Source organism: Rhodnius prolixus, unplaced genomic scaffold (assembly GCF_049639745.1).
Source record: "Rhodnius prolixus isolate KJV_2025 unplaced genomic scaffold, Rpr scaffold_2, whole genome shotgun sequence".
Taxonomy (NCBI): domain Eukaryota; kingdom Metazoa; phylum Arthropoda; class Insecta; order Hemiptera; family Reduviidae; genus Rhodnius; species Rhodnius prolixus.
Genome location: NW_027411592.1, coordinates 19,010,308 through 19,031,409, shown reverse-complemented (window position 1 = coordinate 19,031,409; position 21,102 = coordinate 19,010,308). Strand labels below are relative to the sequence as shown.

The 21,102-nt window shown below is 31.9% G+C and overlaps 2 protein-coding genes across 6 annotated transcripts in view; one reads left to right on the top strand and one right to left on the bottom strand.

Moving 5' to 3' along the window:
• The window catches only part of LOC141449190 (uncharacterized), a 29,497-nt gene extending 13,048 nt beyond the window's left edge, over window positions 1-16,449 (bottom strand). For both annotated transcript variants that reach the window (XR_012455387.1, XM_074118344.1), the window contains exons 1-18: window positions 15,132-16,449; window positions 14,056-14,321; window positions 12,212-12,438; window positions 11,177-11,268; window positions 10,696-10,857; window positions 10,337-10,449; window positions 8,752-8,889; window positions 7,485-7,630; window positions 7,065-7,349; window positions 6,712-6,986; window positions 6,057-6,220; window positions 5,437-5,541; window positions 4,364-4,457; window positions 4,133-4,200; window positions 2,118-2,628; window positions 1,702-1,790; window positions 1,407-1,446; window positions 540-598 (exon numbers count right to left, since the gene is read on the bottom strand). Coding sequence is in view for 1 of the 2 variants with exons in the window: in XM_074118344.1 (XP_073974445.1) it covers window positions 540-598; window positions 1,407-1,446; window positions 1,702-1,790; window positions 2,118-2,628; window positions 4,133-4,200; window positions 4,364-4,457; window positions 5,437-5,541; window positions 6,057-6,220; window positions 6,712-6,986; window positions 7,065-7,349; window positions 7,485-7,630; window positions 8,752-8,889; window positions 10,337-10,449; window positions 10,696-10,857; window positions 11,177-11,268; window positions 12,212-12,438; window positions 14,056-14,321; window positions 15,132-15,593 (3,296 nt within the window). In the remaining variant the exon portion in view is untranslated. The remainder of the gene's footprint in view (window positions 1-539; window positions 599-1,406; window positions 1,447-1,701; window positions 1,791-2,117; window positions 2,629-4,132; window positions 4,201-4,363; window positions 4,458-5,436; window positions 5,542-6,056; window positions 6,221-6,711; window positions 6,987-7,064; window positions 7,350-7,484; window positions 7,631-8,751; window positions 8,890-10,336; window positions 10,450-10,695; window positions 10,858-11,176; window positions 11,269-12,211; window positions 12,439-14,055; window positions 14,322-15,131) is intronic.
• Window positions 16,450-17,796: 1,347 nt separating this feature from the next.
• On the top strand, window positions 17,797-19,560 carry LOC141449206 (uncharacterized). Of its 4 annotated transcripts, none has more exons than XM_074118395.1 (5): window positions 17,802-18,248; window positions 18,600-18,755; window positions 18,819-18,891; window positions 18,991-19,086; window positions 19,214-19,560. In XM_074118395.1, exons 2-5 carry the CDS (start codon window positions 18,681-18,683, stop codon window positions 19,444-19,446), a joined length of 477 nt encoding a protein of 158 aa, XP_073974496.1. In that variant the 5' UTR covers window positions 17,802-18,248; window positions 18,600-18,680; the 3' UTR covers window positions 19,447-19,560. The 4 variants fall into 4 exon arrangements, with proteins under 4 accessions (XP_073974497.1, XP_073974496.1, XP_073974494.1 ...); XM_074118393.1 differs by having other exon boundaries at window positions 17,804-18,503; XM_074118394.1 differs by lacking the exon at window positions 17,802-18,248 and adding an exon at window positions 18,255-18,503 and having other exon boundaries at window positions 18,607-18,755.
• The last annotated feature ends 1,542 nt before the right edge of the window (window positions 19,561-21,102 follow it).

Below are 21,102 nucleotides of genomic sequence, written 5' to 3'. Positions count from 1 at the left end.
ATATTTCTCTTTTCATAAAAATCTCGTATATTCTTAATGCAAAAATGCTTATGGATGTGCCCTACTTATGTATAAAAAAATTGTTTCTTTAGTTAATTATAAGGTATATTGGTTCTAAACGATTAAAGGTAAAACAAGCACGGTGGAGACCGAAAGATAGAGAACCAATAAGTTTAATTTTTATAAACTTTTTCTGACTTTTGCAGAATAAACTATGCCATATGATTCAAGTTCTGCAGTTAAGAAGTCAGTTTTTTTCAATCAATAAAAGTAGAATTCTTATCTAATAAAAAGCTATGAGAAATAACAATAACTCAAGTGCGCAAGGGATAAGCTTAGTAGGTAGCTTGTCGGAGATATCGGATTCGAATCCAATTGCTGGCCTTAAGATTTTTTCTTCCTCGGAGCTTCTTACAGCTCACTATTCAGTGGACGACAGAGAGAGTACACTGTTCAGAAGTGCCAAAGACCTCAGATGTTAACCGTTAATTTATATAATTATAAATACAATATACATATAACAAGTGCAAAAAACTCACTCAGCGTTCAATATTTCCAAGTTGTTGGTTGCAGCAATTGTATTGTCAACAGCAACTTCCTTTCAACAAGAATTCAAACAATAAAAAATGCAATTAGTTAAAATAATATTCCCAAGAACTTGATTATTTATATTTAGCATCAATGTCATTACTCTTCATTTGCTACAAGTAAAATGACCAATGGTCCATCTTTCTTCGTCTTCGTCACAAATTAAAATACAAAACAATATCGCTGTTTTAAGATAAATTCAACAAAAAATCTGGAATACCTCTTTTGAGGTTACGCATTATATTAAACTACGTTAATACGAAATCAGTAGAAACTCTACATTGTGTCGTATCTATGTCCAGAAACACTTCACTTTGTCAAAACGATGTCCATTAACGATACAAAACGGACTTTCAGATGTATTTATACCAGAGAAGTTTATTAATTTTCTCTTCCTAGGAGCTTCTTACACCTTACTATCTGATGATGGACAGTGCTGTCTTAACGAGGAAATACCGTCCGGAAGCAGGCAGGGCATTGAAATGACTGAATGACGGTACGGAAATGGGTACAATGACTTCTGATGTTGATACAGTGAAGAAACGAAAATAAAAAGAAGAAATAAAAAGTGAAGTAATGCCAATTTCATTAGGTGAGCTTTAGTCATGAGTCGACACACACTGGTGGCAGCTAAAATGATAATAAAGTACTATAGAAACCACTAATAAATTTATCCGATTAACACCAAGGCCAACAACGCGGGGACTTTTTTTTTGCCATTTCTTTCTGACACAATTAAAAGTAAAAAATTTAATAAGGATAAAAATATTAAATCAAGCTAAAATTACTAAAGACAATATATTAAAAGCAATATTTACCCACTGAGGCTTTGGCGTTTCAAGTAATCGTGAAGAAATCCTTAAACAGAAAAAATAATATTAACTTTTTTCAACATAGGTAAGTCAAGAAATTTTTTTTGCAATATTTCAAATATCTATTCTTACTAATGAAATATTAGAAATTATTAAAATCTCTCCAATGTTGAAAAACAATTAAATTAAGAACGCCTTTTAGTGATACTGCTTATTTAATCAAGGCGATTTCTTAAATTCTAATAATTTTTATGAATTCATAATTTTTAATTGGAAATTAACAATCATAATTCATACATACGGAACTGGTTTGTTCTCATCAGGTTTTGTTTCAATCTCATGTTTGGCTCGTTTAACAGCATCTCCACCTTCGTCAACCTTACCAATGATCTATAACAAACGACATTGATTCTGGTCGAATAATGAATTAAAAACCGATTTTTACATCAAAATATAAATTGAGATAAGTACGAATTGAAATAAGAAAATTATGAAACTGTTAACAATCACTTCAATAAGAATAAGTAAATTTTAAAATTAAAAATATAGAAATGAACTGTTATGAGTAAATGAAACAGCAATGAATAAAGTTCTGTCCAACCATGGCTAATCCACGTGGACTTGTGCTACTAATTAGGACTAACAACACTGCAGTTGAAAACACAACACTCACTCAAAAAATAGATTTTTCAACTCAATAAGAAATAATTTAATCACCTTTTTTAAAGGTATTTTTTCTTCTTCGCAAGGGACCTGTTTTTTAACTTCTTGTTTCACTATATGGCTGGAAAAATCGAAGCAGGTAAAATTTTTGAAAAAATGTTTTTTGCTTAAATCATCTTTATTAACAGTAGTTGTTCCTTCTTCCAATGATACAGGTTTGTTTGGAATTTCACAATCATTTTTGGCAACATCTGAAATTAATTTATCCTTCTCTTTATCCTTTTCTACTGGCGTTGCGCTGCTCAGCTTTCTAGGCTTAACTGTCCCTTTAATTAAAAGTTCTTCTACTTTTTTATTCAATAAATGTAGCTGAGAGTCAGACAATCCGTCAACATAGTTCATCGCTACTCTACTTTTAAAACTATCTTCTGTTTCTTCAGGAAGAGGAATCAAATCATTTAAGTACAATTCAAACTGTACAATTTCATCTTGCTTACAACAAGAACTAGGCTGAGGATGTTCACTCCATTTCTTCATTAAAGTATCAACGTACACTGGCACTGAACTAAAAAAAAAAAAAAAAAAAAAAAAAAAAAAAAAAAAAAAAAATATTTAAGGAACAAAATAAATACATATATCAAATATGAACAGTGTGAACTTCGTGAGAGCTTAATTTCAACTAAATCACTGCAAAAATATGATGTACAAAGTGTTAATTATTAAAATAAATAAAAAATTAAGGAGAGAGTTTCCACTTATTTTATTTGAACATAAGTTGTGAGTGGTAGATAATTCTAGTTTGATTATAAAACTACGAATAAGTTCAAAAGTAAATTAAATTCTACTTTTAGTTCCCCAAACAATTTGATCAAGTGTAGTCCGTTTCTCGAGTTGTCTCTGTCCCCGCGCAAATGAGTAGTTTTCCACGTCTTAGGAACGGCTCTTAAGAACGAATGAACTCCTTAAACACTTCTTCTGCTGACTTAAGAAGAGAGAAGTGCGTATCGAGTCATCTCATGATTGCTTTGAATGAAAAAAAATTACTGAATGTTTTGTTTTTTTTCAGTGAGGACGGTCACTTCAAGTATAGAAAATAATGCAACCGACAAGGTAACGAACACAGCATCTAGTATGATTTTTTTTTTTTTTATTTTTTTTTTTTTAGCGCATCAACAGCTGAGGTTATTAGCGCTCGGAGCTTTTTTCAGTGCACTGCCAGCCTCCGGACAGTGTTCTCTCGTTACAGACAACACTGTCCATCACCGGGCAGTGAGCTGTAAGAAGCTCCTAGGAAGAGAAAATCTAAGGGTTAGCAGCTGGATTCGAACCCGGGACCTCCGCGTGGGAATCGAGTACGCTAACCACATAGCTAATCCCTCCCCTAGTATGGTTATTATTATTATGGTTATTATGGTTATTACTATCCACTCTGCGAAAGCTAATAGATAGTACATCCACACTCACCTCGGATGGAACGGATGGTGAAACACTTTAATTCAAATTATGGGAAAGTGAATCATTAATGGAGACTTGGAAAAGCGATCTTTTGGACGTGACAGAGCCTTGCTTTTTTAAGTCGGGAAATGACAACAATTCGAATCTGTCGTATTGGTTAATTGCATTAACCAATACATAAAATTGCTTTATCAATAACTAAAACATTAACAAAAGATTTGAACAGCTAATTGAGGAGTCCAATTTTATTGCAATGCGGGGTTTTATATAGAATTGTGACAGAGAAACAACAAGAAAAGGGTGTTCTGATAATGTTTGCATATTTATTGTACAGAGGATTCGAAGACCAAATTATAACGAGTCCAAGAAATCTGATAAGTGTAATAAGACTTGTTTAAAGAATAAAAATGTAAATAATATGTAATATAATGTTATGTGCCATAAAGATTACAATTACGTCAGCTAAATACTACATAATTCGTGAATTCATTGTAAAGGTTATAGAGCTGTATTTTATCATTAATGAAGATAATTAATAAAATATAAATGTTAAATGGGTTAGGGGATGGCGATAATAAAAATAAATAAAAAATACTAAACGAAAAGTTTCTTACTCGTATTTCTTTCTTTCAGTTGGAACTGACATCTTGTTGGAACTCGTACACTGATTTACTAAACGATCCTATAATTTTAAATAACAATGGTAATTATTATGATTTAGATTTCTTCCAAGTAGGTATAACTATTACAAGAAACTGTTATTTCAGGCCTTAGATAATTTGTTAATCAAATTTTTAATTCATGATGTAATGAAATGCTAATCACTTGCTGAAATGTATACTAACTGTCAATTGGCCTTTTCGCCCAATATTATTCATACTTTCTTCTATAAGTCCTCTTTTTGAAAAAGGGTTAATTGACCTTGCAGATGATAAAATTCTAGAAAAATAAAGTATCTTCAGTATATCAAGAAAAATAAACACGTTGTAATAACAACAGATAAACAACTTTAAAGGATAAATAAATTCAAATATATTCTCCGAGAGTTCCAATTCTGAAATTTATGTGCACAAGTTCAAATAAAGCAATAATTACTTTCATCACCAAAGGGGTTAGATGGATAAGAACCCAGGGCCAGGACTGTTCAGCAAAGCACTACAGCTATCAGGGATTTATTGTACCATCTCCTGAAGGTATTTAGTTGGAAAAGCCTCTTCTCTTTAAGAAGTCCACGGACTTTATCACAAGTCTACTCTGGTCAGAATGCCAAAGATCTAAGTGTATAACCTAGCGACTGCATCGCTGTCAAAATAGATTTTGAGAAACCGTTTCCTCCTTACCTGATAAGAGTCTGTACAGAGAACTAAACGTTAAACAACACTACCCTGCGGAGGTTGTTGGACGACGCTTTAAACTGAACCCACTAAACTTATGTGCACTTGATATGTGAGGTTCAGCCAAACCTACAACATACTCACGGACTGTTCAGACATTCTAACAGAACTAATCCAACAGATAGTTGATGCTCCTTTCTTTACAGCAAATCTTACTCTTTACAATGTGTCCTCAACTCCCATTCTTACAACTCTCCAAAATAAAATTTCTCCAAGGTTCTAACGGTTATAAAACTTTAAGACATTTGGAAGACGAGTAGAAATACACTAGAACTAATACATTAAGATTTGAAATATATAACAGAACCTATTTTGTTGATATTTGATAGTCAATCAAGCTTAATCCATGGCATTCACTTTTTTCGGCGCAAAATTCCGATTGAGCCTTACTTATTCCTTATAGGAAGCTTTACGAATTGCCTCCGATAATGACATGCGTCCAGAGCAGAAAATTTAAAGCAATGTAGTAATTTGTTTAAAATAAGTTCAAAAGTAGGCATTAAAAAAGTTATTTGCTTACTAACCTTGAGTCTAAGAGGTGAACAATCAGCCGGTAATCTAAGGCGCAGATCTGGGTAATGATACCTAAGCCCCGTCTCATATCAATATGAACTTCATCTTTCCACTTTCTTTAACAATACAACAAAGGAATTATAAATCCACCTATTTGGGTTTAAGATTAAAGGTTATATCGTATTTATTAACTTCAATTTCATATTGCTTCCGTCTACAATCTAGGCTTAGAAACTGAAGTACGATTGCTATGTTGTCTAAATGATGATTTTATAAATTTAATTGATTCAAAAGTTCTGCAAGGATATTTTTTTAGAACTTCCTCTGAACGACAACATTGCAATTCCTCAAAAAGAAACTATCTGAAACTTGGAATTTTACTTTTAATAATGTTGTGTGTGTGTGACATTTTGTAAGTATGTGCGAACTCCTTGGAAACGTGTATAAGTTCAAATCGAAATCCTTCCTTCGGAAATAAAATTGGTATGTCAGAATTTTGGGAATTGCAATAAGAGAAAGTTATAAGGGTATATAAGGGCAAAATTTTAGAAACAAAGTAAAATACTTTTACAACCTTTTTCATTTAGTAAATTTTATTACTACATTACTAAATTTTATTACTGTTACTAACTGGGCAGAAAGAATTGATAGCTTTTTTGACATTTCGGCATAATCCAAACATTCGTTGATAACACTTTCTTCTCGATCTCTAACTGTAACCATGGCTGCCCGCCTTCTCGGATCACCTACTGCCACGTAAATTTCTACTGCCATTTTCCTTATATGCTCTAAGATCTGAAAATATAAATTTTGACTTTTAAATGCCTCAAAAATACTTTTCGATCAGATACCGTTGGAGGTTGGCCAGGTATTCAATGAAAAGCCAAAGTCAAGTTGGAGCAACCCCAACAATTATGGCTGATTGATTGTACTTAAGAATCTGAAGGAACTCTTAGTCATTTATCTTTTTTTTTCATTTAGTATAAGGTTTACTCTTACAGAATAATTGATTTTGATTTTGATTTTTTTAGGGGTGTAATATATGAGGGATGCATTTTATGTAAAGTTAAGAGCGTTGAGCCTCGAAATAGAATATAATTTTTTTTTTTTTTAATGGAAAAATATTAATATTAAAGTACCAGCTTAAATTTTCCTTTTGTTTCCAAATCAAAGATTAGCTGCCCTACACTCTAGATACTTTTTGTAATTGCAACAGTACTTATGGCACGATTACGTAAATATAAATAAATTAATCATAGCGCATAAAAATGAATGCTATTTATTACCTTCAGAATTATAGTGTCAAAAATACTCCAATCCCAAACTGGGCAATCTATCAGCTGTAGTACTAAAGGTATGCAGCCAGTGAGCGGAGTGAAGAATCTGCCAGAACTCAAGAGTACATCAGCTAGAGCAGGTTCCAGCGGAACTTCTTCAAACTTGTGCAAACGATCTGTAGTTCTTTTTTTTGCTGGGATGAAACCTTCTAAAGGAATCTGCCATACTTCTTTAAGTGTCGGTCTTGTCATTTTATAATTCTCAGCTGGCTGTTCATTGACATCTAAATAAGTGTTCTGATTAAGAATGAAATATTTTTGATAACCTTCTTTTTTAACAACACACATATTAAATTACCTACCATTGAATAATACTTTACGACAGAGATAAGGTTGCATAGGTGGTATAACAAAGTTCATTTCAGGTGGAACTTCTTCCTCGATTTCAGGAAATAACATAATTGATAGTAACGGACCCTTCCCTTTCACAAAATCATCGCGAATTTTTTTTTTCTGACTTATAAGACATGCTTTCAATTCCTCGGTAATTGCAGATATGAATTCTTCGTTGGGATCACCAGCCATTGAAATCATCCTTCGATATCTGTTTAAATCTCTCGGTATCACCTCCTCACCTCTAACTTGCCCTATATCAAAATTATTTTTTAATACTCATACTTCCTACATTTTGATCAGATAAATAATTAGTTGTATTAAATACGAAAAAAAGAATAAAAATATAATCTCTTGGTTTATTGAAAAATAAATAAAAACAAATTAACCTGTGTTGAGTGAAAATAAATTATCCAAACAAGGTATATTTAGTATCATATCACTGTCGTCATCATTAAACATATCAACATCTCCTTGATCTACCAGATTTTTTTCATCCTGTCGTGGTTTTGAACTGGGTTGCTTTTCAACACAGCTGCTCAATGAAACAGAACGCAATATTTCTATAAATTGAAATATTTTGATCAAGTTAGTATGTCATAGTATTAATATTTCCACTTATTGTTATTTTATGCAAGTCTATAAAAAAAATAAATAATAAATTATACAATTTAATTTTATCTGAATAAAACACTGCTACTAATATTATATTAGTTTCTGTTTGCTCTTGAAGTTCTTATTTTACATGATATATTAATGGTGATTACCTTTACCTTTACAAAATACGAGTATTTTAAGCTCGTAGCTTTGGAGGTTCTAACTAACCACTTTTAAAGAAATAGATTTTTGGAGAATATTTGATATTTTTAGAAAGAGAGTTTAAAGAAAAGCAGTGAAGGCCTTAAAGACTTCCAACGAATTCCGGAAAACCAAACGATAAGTCAAATAACCACATTAAAATAATAGTATTAATACAATTTAACTGCAAATGTAAAGGATCCTAATGTATCAGGGGATAATCGAGTATTAGCCTTCACCTCGATTATCGCACACGTGCATATGCTTAGCTGTAGCAACTCTTTAGATTTAGCATATCCATGAAAAAACACATTTTTACCATCTGTACAATCTTTTTGTGCCGGTTACACTTTAACAAAAATTAGAAACAATATAAAATTGTTGCACACCAATTCAAGTGTATTAGATAGGCACGGAGACGAATACTTTACAATTATTTTTGTCTAACAAATATAAACTTAATAGTAGACCTCTCACTTGCAAGTCCTCTGCACCAAACCCGTCCTAATACAATAACATTTAGGAAAGGCACTCGCAAGTTTCAATAATCTTTAGGCTTACAGGCTTTGCAGACACTAGAACTATTCACTAAATACCTACAGAATAATAAAGTTGTACATTACATGAATTAGAAGCGTCATTTAGTTAAACTGACTGTTCAAATTGCAAAAGAAACACACAATGAAAAAATATTTAAAAATAAATAAGTAACCATTTATACGTGGTTTATTTATTAATTATTAACCACTTAAAACTTAAAATTACAAAAACTTGATCATTTGAACACCAAAAGTAAATGATTTCGGAAAAAAAATGCTCATAAAATACGTGTCCGCCATAAAAAAAAATTACACTTACCTAGTTTTTTGACTGGTAACATTGTGATGTTCTTCAGATGTTGATAAATCCATCAAATCAGAAGAATCCGCAAGAATAGTTTGAGATTGCGAGATAATTTCTCCAGGACGATTCTCTCCGGTCATAAATTTTTTAAAACTGAGAAAAATGTTCACTTAGTGGCAGCAAATAAAAAGTTGTAAAAAAACTGGGTATGAAAGTATAATAAGGTTTTATCTTCCGCAATTCTCACTCTCCGTTTGTCATTTATTTCACATCCCCTGTATTTCTCTTAATACAGTCATGCATCTTCTCATGACCGCCAGTGCTAATTCAAAGTGAAATTTGATTCCAAACCATAGTTTCGAACCTTTAAAACAACTAGAATATGAACATGAACTGAACAGTTTACAACTATTTTTACTACTTATCCAAGCATATACAATAAATTATTCACATTCTCTGTTTACAAGTGATATTTCAATCCTTAATTTTAGTTTTATTAAAGCTAAAACAGCAACTTTTTCCAACAAAGGAAAATCCTCGATGAATAATATGAATTAAATCTAGAATATAAATTAATTTAATATGTTTACCAATAATCCAATTGAAAGGAATTTTTCAACTGAAACAAAAAATTACATCCTGATCGATGTTCAGTAATTACATGTAGAACGTTTATTTTTAACATTTTTATGGAAATGAATTTTGGAGGGATTTTAGAGAAATGATTTCCTGCCTTTAGGCCGCAATCTTTTTTTGTTCATTTTTTGTTTCAGGAGATTTTATTGAAAACGATACGAACGATTTTCTATAAAATTTTTATACAGACTAAATCACACTACATTTATTGAAACCAATTCAATCCATTTTAGCGAAATCCTGAAAGATGTTTTCCTCTAGCAGTAGATAGCACGGATGTATGTCAGTTTAGATTTTAAATCCCAAATAAATAATGTAATGAATGAAATGCCATAAAAACGATCCTAAGGAGAAATGTTGTTCAGACAAGCAAAACAAGCTCCAGATGCTCTCAATAGACATTTAATAAACCTGAGTAACATTAAGGCAACGTACCTACTACTAATTCGAAGTCTGAAGAAAATGTAAGTTGGAACTATGAGAATTGCAGAAAAAGAAGGTAGCAAAATGTTCAATATTCATAATGAGGAGGCACCTTTGAAGACACAGGACTTGCTACAGAAGCTGCGTAAATGCATTATTTGATAAATTAAGGAATAAGTTTGAACCTTTAAATGTGAGATATTGACATTTAAATATGTGACAGGAAATTTCCATTTTTTTTTTTTTTTGTAATTAAATGATACTATCCCAAAATTACCAAGAAAAGTATTAAATCTTCTTGTTTGCAACAGAAGTAAAATTATTTTTTAGCCCGTTTGTCTATGCTTGTGAACAAATTCTTAACATTAGATTATTGCTTAAAAAATCACTCGGAAAACTACTTATTTCCCGATATTAAGAAAAATATAAGCTTTCTGCCTTGGCAATATTTCCAGTAGAAAGTGGATATATAAAAAAATGGAATCTACTCTATAATTAATAAAAAAATAAAAATATAGAGAAACCTTAATAATATACACACCTCACATCCAAAGATGCTTTTGGAGTTTTGGAATTAGCATCCACAGACGAGGTACGATCAAAACTGACTTTCCGTTTACTATATTTTCCAAAACTACATTCAGCTTCTTTTGCCTAAAAAAGTAACACAAAAAGATTAAGGTGTAAAAGCAGACAAATTTTCCGTGTTGTTGGAGTTCATCTTATAGCAATTTTAATCGTACAGAAATTTCGAATCAAGACTCTCTTCACGTCTTTTTTGGAAAGGATAAAAGTTATATTTGAACTAACTATTTCTTTAAATAAATTTTAAAATTTCAATGAAAAGCACTGTTTTCTGTGGAAATCCTCCTAAACTATGTAATCCTTTTAAATACTTACTTTAAATAACATTTGGGTCTTAGTTGATGCCAATTTTTTTTCCAATTCTTTCACCTTCGCTTCCAAGGTTTTTTTAAGAGTTTCCATTTCATCCGTTTTCTCCTGCTTGATTTTTTCGAGTTGTTGTTGTGATAAGCGCAATTTTTCTCTCAGGAGTTTACTCTGACATAAAATCAAAAAAATATTTTTGGCACAAGCTAAATAATAGAATAATTTACTACTTCATTTTTAACAAAATTATTGCTTGACATTTAAACTGAATTTCTTATCTTTTCAGTTATTAGGTTTCACCACGTATAGTTTAAAGCTTACAAAATAAAAATAAAACTCAAAAGTTCAATAATGCTAAACATGCACTGTTCAATAATGCTAAACACTGATAAGCAAAGATCTCGAATTAAACTTCTAGTACGTTGCGAACTTGGCTTTCTTCCATAAATGTGCTGTCTAAATTGGTTAAAATAATGCTACATTATTTTACCTCACCATCCTTTGTTTGCATATTTTCTTTCAGAACATTGTATTCTACATTAACTTTTTCCAATTGATTGCGCAGCCACTCAGTAGTAAAAGCTGTAAACAATACAGTGATAAAAAGAAGTGCATAATTTTTTTTTAAAAAACCGTCTAAACACAATTTTATATTTCATTTAAAATAACGTTTACAAACAATGTTGTTTAAATTTTCATTATTCATTTACTTTCCTCCGTGGCTAGCAACTCATTTCAAGAGTTCCAGGGTTCAGCTCTTATTAAGCCTTATTATTTTACTAAGGAGCATTATTAAACGTTTAGAGGAGCGATTAAATGGAAACCGAATCAATTGGCACAAAACCTCAATAAAATCAATAACCACTGCAAAACTAATAGGCCAAACGCTTCGCCTCGAATGTATATTCTCATTAGTGGTTTATATCTCATACCATCCAACAAAGCACATTGCAAAACATAAAAGAGTAAAAAAGAAAAGGTCAACAAGTACACAGTTAATAACTAAATTAAACAAACCCATAGTAAAGAGCAAATGGAAGGATAATGAAGCACACTTTACCAGACTAACAACCGATCTACTTCAGAATTTAAACGTTTAAAATCTTTAAAAAAAATTACCAAAGTCTAAAAAACTTAGAAGTAGAAGTGCATCGAAATGGAACGCGAGATAGTAGTTGAACATCTCGCCTTCTCAACAACCTCCTAACATTATTTTTACCAAAAAGAGTTTTAAATAAATTTGATAGGTTAAACTCGTTCGCATACATATCACACAAAATTGAGGAGGTTTTAACACAAAATGCTAAGAAATTATTTAGTAAAATATGGATTTGTATAATTGATTTTGTTAGTAAACTTGCTCAGATCTCCATGTTACAACCAGAAGAAATTAAAATTAAGCTTCCTGGTATCTCCCGTTACAAAAATATGATTTTCACTAAATACAAATCACAATTTCTGAATCGAAACATACACTTCTGGTGAACCAATCAAATAAAAAGAAAAATTTTAAATTATAACGTACCCTGACTTGAAGAAGAAGGCATGCTTCTTGTAGGTTTTTCTAATTTTCGCTGACTTAGTGAAAGCTTAGATAAATTATTATACTCATTCTCTTTACTTGTTTGGTTTTTACTTTCAGGGCACAAAGGTAAAGGTTTAGATTTTTGTACTACTGGTTCCCACTGCGGTTTAACATTCTGTTTCATTGATTTTAAGTACTTTTGCACGCCTAAGGTATGTGTGTTCATTCTGAAACCATAAAAACAGTATATGGTGATGGATATTTTTTTAAAGAACCTTTTGGTCCTTACGTTGATTTTTGTTTTGTTTTAATTAAGTTATTTTACAGGCCCCATAAGTGTTGCGCTAAACATAAAGTTATAAAGAAGCACTGAGCAGTATAGTAAAGTAAGTTGAGTGTTAACAAAATATACAGAAATGGCGAGTAAAAATGAATGAAATGGAAAGTTACTTGCTGAGAAATGCCAGAAGAAGCAGAAAATTGGATAGGTGAGTTGAAAGTCAGGCAGGGTCACCAAATACCATTGTTTAACTCAGCGTTTCCTCATCTTTTTTGGCTCGCGTACCACTTGGTAGTAGATCATGCTAAATAGTACGACTTCGTAAAAATGCTTGTATTTCGTGAAATTTGTTATTCCGAGTTATATTTGTTTATATGGAGTGGGATTCTAAAACTTTCATGGACTGGGAAGTTGATAAACATGCGAATTAATTTCCGGCTCGCTCTTGTTTCACATTAAACAATGATCTTTGTGGTTGATTTTATAAATTACATTATTGATCTTAAATTTAATAAAATAAGGGCCACCCAATCTTATTTCAGAAAGAATTTCTTACAACTTGAAAAGAAATGAATTTATCTAAATAATGTTAACTGACATTTTGTAATAAACATTGAGAATTCCAAAATATATTAAAAATAATGTTATTTACTTCATTTAAATCAGTTGAGTGTTCCCTGCTTTATTATGGATATATTAAGTCTGTGATATAAGCATTCTAATCAACAATACTATTTCTAGAAGGGGTTTGAAATTTAATTATCATTTGTGTTTTCGGGTTTTGGAAAGTACTCCATGAAAGACAATTTTAATCCTGTTAAATGTGCCATTATATTTTCTCGTATTTGAGACAGACTAACCTTATTATTGTACATAATAACAACTTTAATGTATAATATTATTAATTAAAATATTTTTTGTGAATTAATTCTATGATATTTTTATTATTTAATTTTTCTTTTATTTTTGATGTCCGCCATTATTGATTATTTTTTGTGTACCACCAACCTGCAAATCGCGTACCACCAATGGTACGCGCACCACAGGTTGGAAAACGCTGGTTTAACTAACAACTAAAAAGAAGGAGAACGGAGTAGATACACTGTGAGAGCTATAGCGGACATCAGATGCAAACGAATGCTGAAATGTACCTGATAAATTTGAAGAAATCGGCAAGTAGTCTAACAAAGAAGTGGGAGAGCAAAATTAAGAAAATCATTTTGAAGGGTTGAACTAGTTTTAGACTGTCCTATACAGAAAAGAGCAGAAAACACTGGGATATGTGTTTAGTGAATGTGGATAGACAATTTATCGTGAACTAATCTGTAATTTAAATCAAATTAATTTTTTAAATAATTATGTAAGAAAATGTAACATACAGGGTGAACTCAATAATTACCTCAGAAACATGCAAATTTGAAAAAAAAAAAGCTTTATGTGGTGTATATGGGTACCAAAACCAAATTTATTGATTTGATAAGGACCTATAGAAGTAGGAACTATTAAAATTAAAACATAAATATAATTGAAGAACTAAATAAAATTTAAAGGAATGGTTAAGCACCTGGATGTGTTCACTGGGTGCATAGTACGTTCAATTTCAGCCTGACTAGTGGATATGTCGACAGGTCTCTCTGGTTTCTTAAGCACTTTATAATCATTAAAAGCAGTTTTGGTAGTTTTATTATCAATTATATACTTTATCTCATCAGATGCACAGTTATCCAACGATGACAGTTCTTCAAGGCAATTAAGAAAAGAATTTTCATCCTCCCGCAAAATCATTTCTACACTGGGATTCGTTTCTGACTTCTGATGCGCATCCTTGGGCTAAAACAAAATTCAATATCGATATTTTAAACTGTATTGATAACTCAAATTAAAAATAATTTTTCTTTGAATCTCAATAGCCACTTCAGATGCCCGTCAAATATATCTGCTTAACTTTGGACAACAAACTCACTTTCTCTACACACGCTCAGGACAAAGCGAATTCTAATAAAATCACTACAAAATTACTCTTCTTTACTCACACGAGGCTCAAAGATGACCGTGCAAACAAACTTCTCCAAAAAGTGGCCATTAGACTGATGTTACTCTACGTCTAGAGATTCTTCACAAAAAAAAAATAATTATTGTGCGGTTTTAATGAAAACGGCCAGAGAAAGCTTTTTGGAAAACCAACATCTTTATCATTCTTCTATGCTTCGGGTGTCATTGATGACTTTCATCAGGAGCGGGGCCATATGTACCATATAATCCTTCTAGATGTACGGCTTTATAATATATATAAAAGAAAATTGATAGTTAAATCACTGAAGTACCCAAGGCGTGGATAGCTGTTTCTGAAGGACCATTTTAATTATTGTACTGATAAAGTAGATCTAAATATTTCTGAAAATTCAAAATTAAAGAGTATTTGTTGTGCCCCTTAAACCTACACAGTCCTTTCCTTATCAATGATAAAATGTAATTTGCAGATAAAAATAAATAAAATAAAACTAATGAAAATTTATTTTTTAATATTACAATGGTACAAACATGTTTCCTATGCCCTTATTAAATTAAGACAGTAACAAAGTAGAAAATGAAGCCACTAAAATTTTTCAATAAAAAAAAAAAACGAGAGACCAACATTACCTCTGAAACTGTATTTGAAGCTAGGAGTATGCATTCTTCAATGGCTTCTGCAGATAAATCATCACCCCAAATATCAGCAGTGTACCAAGGATCGTTATCTTGCTTGATGGATGTTGCACTCTCTTTTGCATCAGTGAACCATCCTTTCTCTTTATTCAATCTTTCTTGCCTAGCTTCTTCCTGTAATTGGTCTTTAACTCTCGACTCTTGCAATTTTTCCTCTAAAATGTTCCTACTCCCTAACGGAATACCACCCCAAAAAGAACTAGGCTTTTGTAAAACCATTTTATCAATTTGGTCTGTTTCAGGTTCTTTCGTTGAATCGCTAAATGATTGAGGTTGTTTCAAATGTTGCAGACTACCTGACTTTTGGCTTGCTTCATTATTAATTTGAGGGAAAAAAGTGTGTAAATATTTGGTTTTTTGGCCACTTTCCTTGCCTTTTGTGTGGTCCTTTGGCATATTTCATCAATTACGAAAGTTGTCACCGACATCTAAATCCAATCACATGCTTTTCCAATTACAAAATAACATTCACAATAACCGCTAATCGCAAATTATAACCGGAAGAAAGGTTTTAGAAATCTGTGTGTAGATTAGTGATGGGCTATTTGAGCGGACTCGTTCCATTGGAACGAGTCCGATGGTGGAACGAGTTGATTCAAATCCCTATTTTTAAAAAAAGTGATTCCGCCCCGCCCCAAAAAATTTAGGCAAATAAAAATGAAAATGAGGCAGCAGAAGGTTTGGAACGATTAAACATAAGAACAAATGTCACGCAATTTATTATATTATTATATCATTAAATGTTAGCTTTCCCAGTTAATAACAAAACTATATTTCTTTAACACACATTGAGTACTATCCCTAATTTCCAATTGCTCTGATAAATATAAAATTAACAACGTAATACAAATATTAACACAAAAATAGGCTAGTCAAATATAAATTAAAGCAATGCAGTTTTGTCATTATCTAGCTTGACCACTAGAAGACTGGAGTTAACTTACTTCAAGAGTATTCAAGGTAGAGAAACGGAAATGGGTAGGAAATTATTCCATAAAAATTCTAACCCTTCAAAATTATAATTACTCATAATATTTATTAACTAAGAATTGAATATCAAGCTTTTAAAATATTATCTTATTGTTTTACAAAAAGAAAAAGCTGTGTGCTTAATCTTAAACTTAGCGCTGGACACTCTTACTCTCATCTTCATTGGCGTAAGCTTGAACGTGTACATGTCAGCTAGACGGTCAAAGTAAAACTGGGCCAAAATTTAGTATTACCTAACTGGTTTACTTAGTGTAGTATCCCTCCCACACTATCACCTATTTCACAAACATTCATCGATTGAAAATATTTTTTAGTTAAATATTCGTTTCATTGGAATACAAAAAACATTATAACGCTTTCTTAAGATGATTTGAATTTTTAAAATTTGTTTTTGTCCATTACTCTTATAAAATACGAAGAATTTCAAATAAAATATAATATACAAACACAGAATGATCTAGTGTGCAGGTGGAGTCAGTCGTAGTTACCATGACAACGGAACCGTTAAACGACTCCGGCCCAGCTCTAGCATTTTCATTGGTTAAATCCACTGGAGTTGGTGGAGTCGAATCCGGAGTGATTTAAATCCTTTTGAAACCGGACTCGTTCCATTTTTTCGTTCACTGAATCTAGCCAATAGAAATTGCTGGAGCTGGAACCGGAGTTGTTTAACGGTTCCATTGCTATGGTAACGAGGACTGACTCCACCTGCATACTAGATCATTGTGTTTGTATATTATATTTTATTTGAAATTCTTCGTATTATATAAGAGTAATGGACAAAAACAAATTTTAAAAATTAAAATCATCTTAAGAAAGCGTTATAATGTTTTTTGTATTCAAATAAAACGAATATTTAACTAAAAATTATTTCCAATCGATGAATGTTTGTGAAATTGGTGATAGAGTGGGAGGGATACTGCAGTAAGTAAACCAATTAGGTAATACTAAATTTTGGCTCAGTGTTACTTTGACTGTCTCACGGTCATGTACACGGTTAAACTTACCCAATGAAGATAAGAATAAGAGTGTCCAGCGCTATGTTAAAGATTAAGCACACAGCTTTTTCTTTTCGTAAGATAATAAGATAATATTTTAAAAGCTTGATATTCAATTCTTAGTTAATAAATATTATGAGTAATTATAATTTTGAAGGGTTAGAATTTTTATGGAATAATTTCCTACCCATTTCCGTTTCTCTACCTTGGATCCTCTTGAAGCACGTTAACTCCAGTCTTCCAGTGGTCAAGCTAGATAATGACTAAACAGCATTGCTTTAATTTTTATAATTGACTAGTCTATTTTTATGTTAATTTTTGTGTTACGTTGTTAATTTTATATTTATCAGTGCAATTGGAAATTAGGGATAGTACTCAATGTGTGTTAAAGAAATATAGTTTTGTTATTAACTGGGAAAGCTAACATTTAATGATATTTTTTAATAAATTGCGTGACATTTTTACTAATGCATAGGGTAAGTACAGAGACCGGAATCGGTGAACGAGTTGTTGGAATCGATTCCAACCCTGGAACTGATTCAAATCCAACGAGTCCAAAGACGGACTCGTTCTGCCCATCACTAGTGTAGATATCCTATTAATCGATTCATACCGCTAGTATAAGTATGATGTCCCTCAGATTTGGTAGACCTATGGTAATTGGCCAGTTTGCTATGCCTAATGGTTACGTTACACCTTTTAATAAGATTCGAGTCTAGAGATAAATTTTTGAATATAACTTGGGGGCATGATTTTCCACTTCTCAGTATGCAATCCGTCGGCAGCCACAATGATGCAAGAGCTTCATCTGTCTGTACTCTTTGCCCATAAGGAACCGTTCGTCTTTATTTAGGAATTCCGTAGCAAACTGTAGCCTAGGTTTCCCATTTCCACCCAATTACTGTGGCTTACTGTGTAATGTGCATACTGCATAGCTCCTAATGACTGTGCTTACTGGTTAGCTGGAGATATTGAAAGAAAATTATTCGAGATGTCATGTCGTGTGGAATGTAATAACGTCATTAAAATACGAATAAACTTTTATATGCACAAATTTATAGAGGTATGTAATTACATTCAATGGATATTAAAAAGTGAAATTTTAAGTGATGAAATTAGGAGTAGACTGTTGTCACTCATAATTCATTAGGAAAGACAATCGATTAGTAGATTCGTCCTGAATAATTGTGGCAAGCAAATTTACATCATTCCGTGTTCCGTGACTTGTCATGTCAATCAAAAACTGTGTATGCAGTGTTGTACAATGTTCAATGTTCACTACTTTTCAAGTTCCGTGTACTACCTATGCGCTTAAAAAGTAAGGAAGTATTGAGAGTATAATAATTTAACAATATCGTCATGATTAAAGTTGTAACCTAGTGAGGAGAAAAATATGGAAGTTGACATTCTTTAGTTTACAGGATTAAGTTTCCCTACTAAATTGAATATCGGCTCTTCGTTTTAAGTGGGAGTGACTCTAGAAGTAACAGAACCGATGGCAAATAAGAATTCATTAATAGTTGTAGGAGAAGCCTCGGAATCTGACGATGACGATGATTTAATTAATCAAGTGGGTATATAAAAAATAGTTGTAACATTTGTGCGAATTCATATTTCATTAATTTTCTTTTAGGATAAAGAGGGCAAAAAGTCAGTTACATTTAATGGAGCAGTTGTAGTTATTGATTCTGAAAATGATTCTGACGGTAATATTAAAAAAGATTCTTCCACAACCATTTGCTCTAAAGTGTAAAAAATAATTCTTTTACCTTCAAATTTTCAGATACCTTAAAACTTTCTTTCAGATAATTACAATCTGACTGCAGAAGCATTTGCATCGAAATGTGTTGAAAGCAGACATTGTAATCCCAGATTCAACAGTTTGCTACATAAAAAATTAAGTATGATTATGAAAAATTCTCATCTAACATTTATTTTTTTATCCTTGGTCCTTACTTAAAAACCGAGTGAAAGATGTAATAAACAATTTTAGAGTTTCGTGTTGATAGACTGATTTTTTTTTTTTAGGAGAAAGCAATTGCAAGTTGCATGAAGATACTGCAGACCAAGTTAAGTCTAGTTACCGCTTTGCCGTTGAGCAATTAAGAGAAATAAGCAGTCGGTTGTTAGAGGCTCAAGTTGAAACTCAAGACACACAAAAAAATTTACGTAGCTCCCTGATTGCTATGGAAAGAATAGATTGGGCATTAAATGATTTAACTTCAATACCGTTTATGCAAAATGTAAATCTGAAACTCTAGCTTGAAGAAATGCAATTTCGCAGTTAAATTTATTAGATTGAAAAAATGTTAAGTTCTGCTGTAACGTTTAAAAAATAGGAACTGAATTCATCTAATAGTAATGATCTTATTTAAGATGAGCTTATTTTTTATCCCCAAAATCCTTTACAATGTTTAAATAATTTTTTATTGAGAAAGTTAAAACTTGAAAAAACTAGTTTTGCAATTGTCGTTAGGAAATTCCAACCATGAAGTTATTAAGAGTATACAGTTTTTCACAAACAGGTATCCTAAAAAGTATTTTCTACTTTCTTGACAGCAATTTGATTCTGGTAGTTTGATCAGCTGAATGTTAATTAATTTCTGAGATTTTATCCGCCGTTGCAGGCTTCTTCGTGAGCGATCAAAATGATTGATCTTAACCCTGAGGTTGATAAACTCGTCTCAATTTCTTGCCATAAAACGTACAAGAACATTACAAAAATTCGTGAAGTAATTCAAACCCTTTCTCCACCATAACAAGAAACAATCAAATGGCATTAGAATGCAGGGGATTAAACCACAAATACTAGAGCTTTATTGATGGGTTGGTAATGATGAATAAGATAATTTACATGTGACTGGCTGAACAGCATATATGGATAATTTACACAAGTATACATTTAAGCGTCTAGTACTGGTTTTCGTAAAGTTGGAAATAATGAGGAAACAGAGCTACCATACGAGTTTGGTGATGTCATTCGAAATCCAACTAGGCGTAATTAAACAGTACATTTCCGCAGCACTTTTTTGCCCATTGAAGAAGATACTTTTCAGCAATTTATAGCATGGAAATGTATTTCTTCTCAAATGCGTAGTGCCTAGTGGTTGGTTCATTGTTATGATTTCTTTAGCTTTTTTTTTCTATCCCTAAAATGCTATTTGCAACGTAAATAAGAATCGGTTAACATCCTCTAGATGCTCATGATCTCCATTCGCCCAGATATTTTAATGATTCCAACGCCTAGACTTTTTATTGAAGAGGATATCGGTTGTTTCTTTTCCTTCGAAATCATTTATCTCGAGGTCCATCAGATTTGTCACTTTCCGGAGAGAACAGAGCTAACTCGTTGCGCGATCCCATAAGGTGGACGAAGGGTTAACTTTTTGAGGCCCATTCTGAAATTTTCACGACAGTATCAGTGATCTTACAGTTCGTCTCAATCAGCGTCATTCAGTCCAACCTAAGCACATTCTTCAGAATGCTGAAATGCTGTGCAGCATTTAGAAGCTCCGCTCTATGTTATTTTGCCTAACAAAATAAAAGCAAAGGGGTTTCAGAAAGAAATGGTCACCGATATTCATTCGGTTTTCAGTGAAAACAATAACATACAGATAGTTTTTAGATTTGACCGCCTTTTTCATTTCCGTAAAATTCTCTACTATGACCAAGAAGATCAAGCACTTACCATGCTACCGTAAGTAAAACAAAAGGCACAGAATTTGTAAATTTGAATATTTATAGTATATGGTTTAACTGCTGAACTATATTTTAAAATGTACTTGCTATATTCCGTTTACATGTTTTCAACTATTTACTGAATTTAATAACTCATAATTTAATCTTTTCATGCAAATTTTCAATATTTTAATTCTCTTTTACTACTGAATTTCATGTATTCTTGTAAATCATTTCAC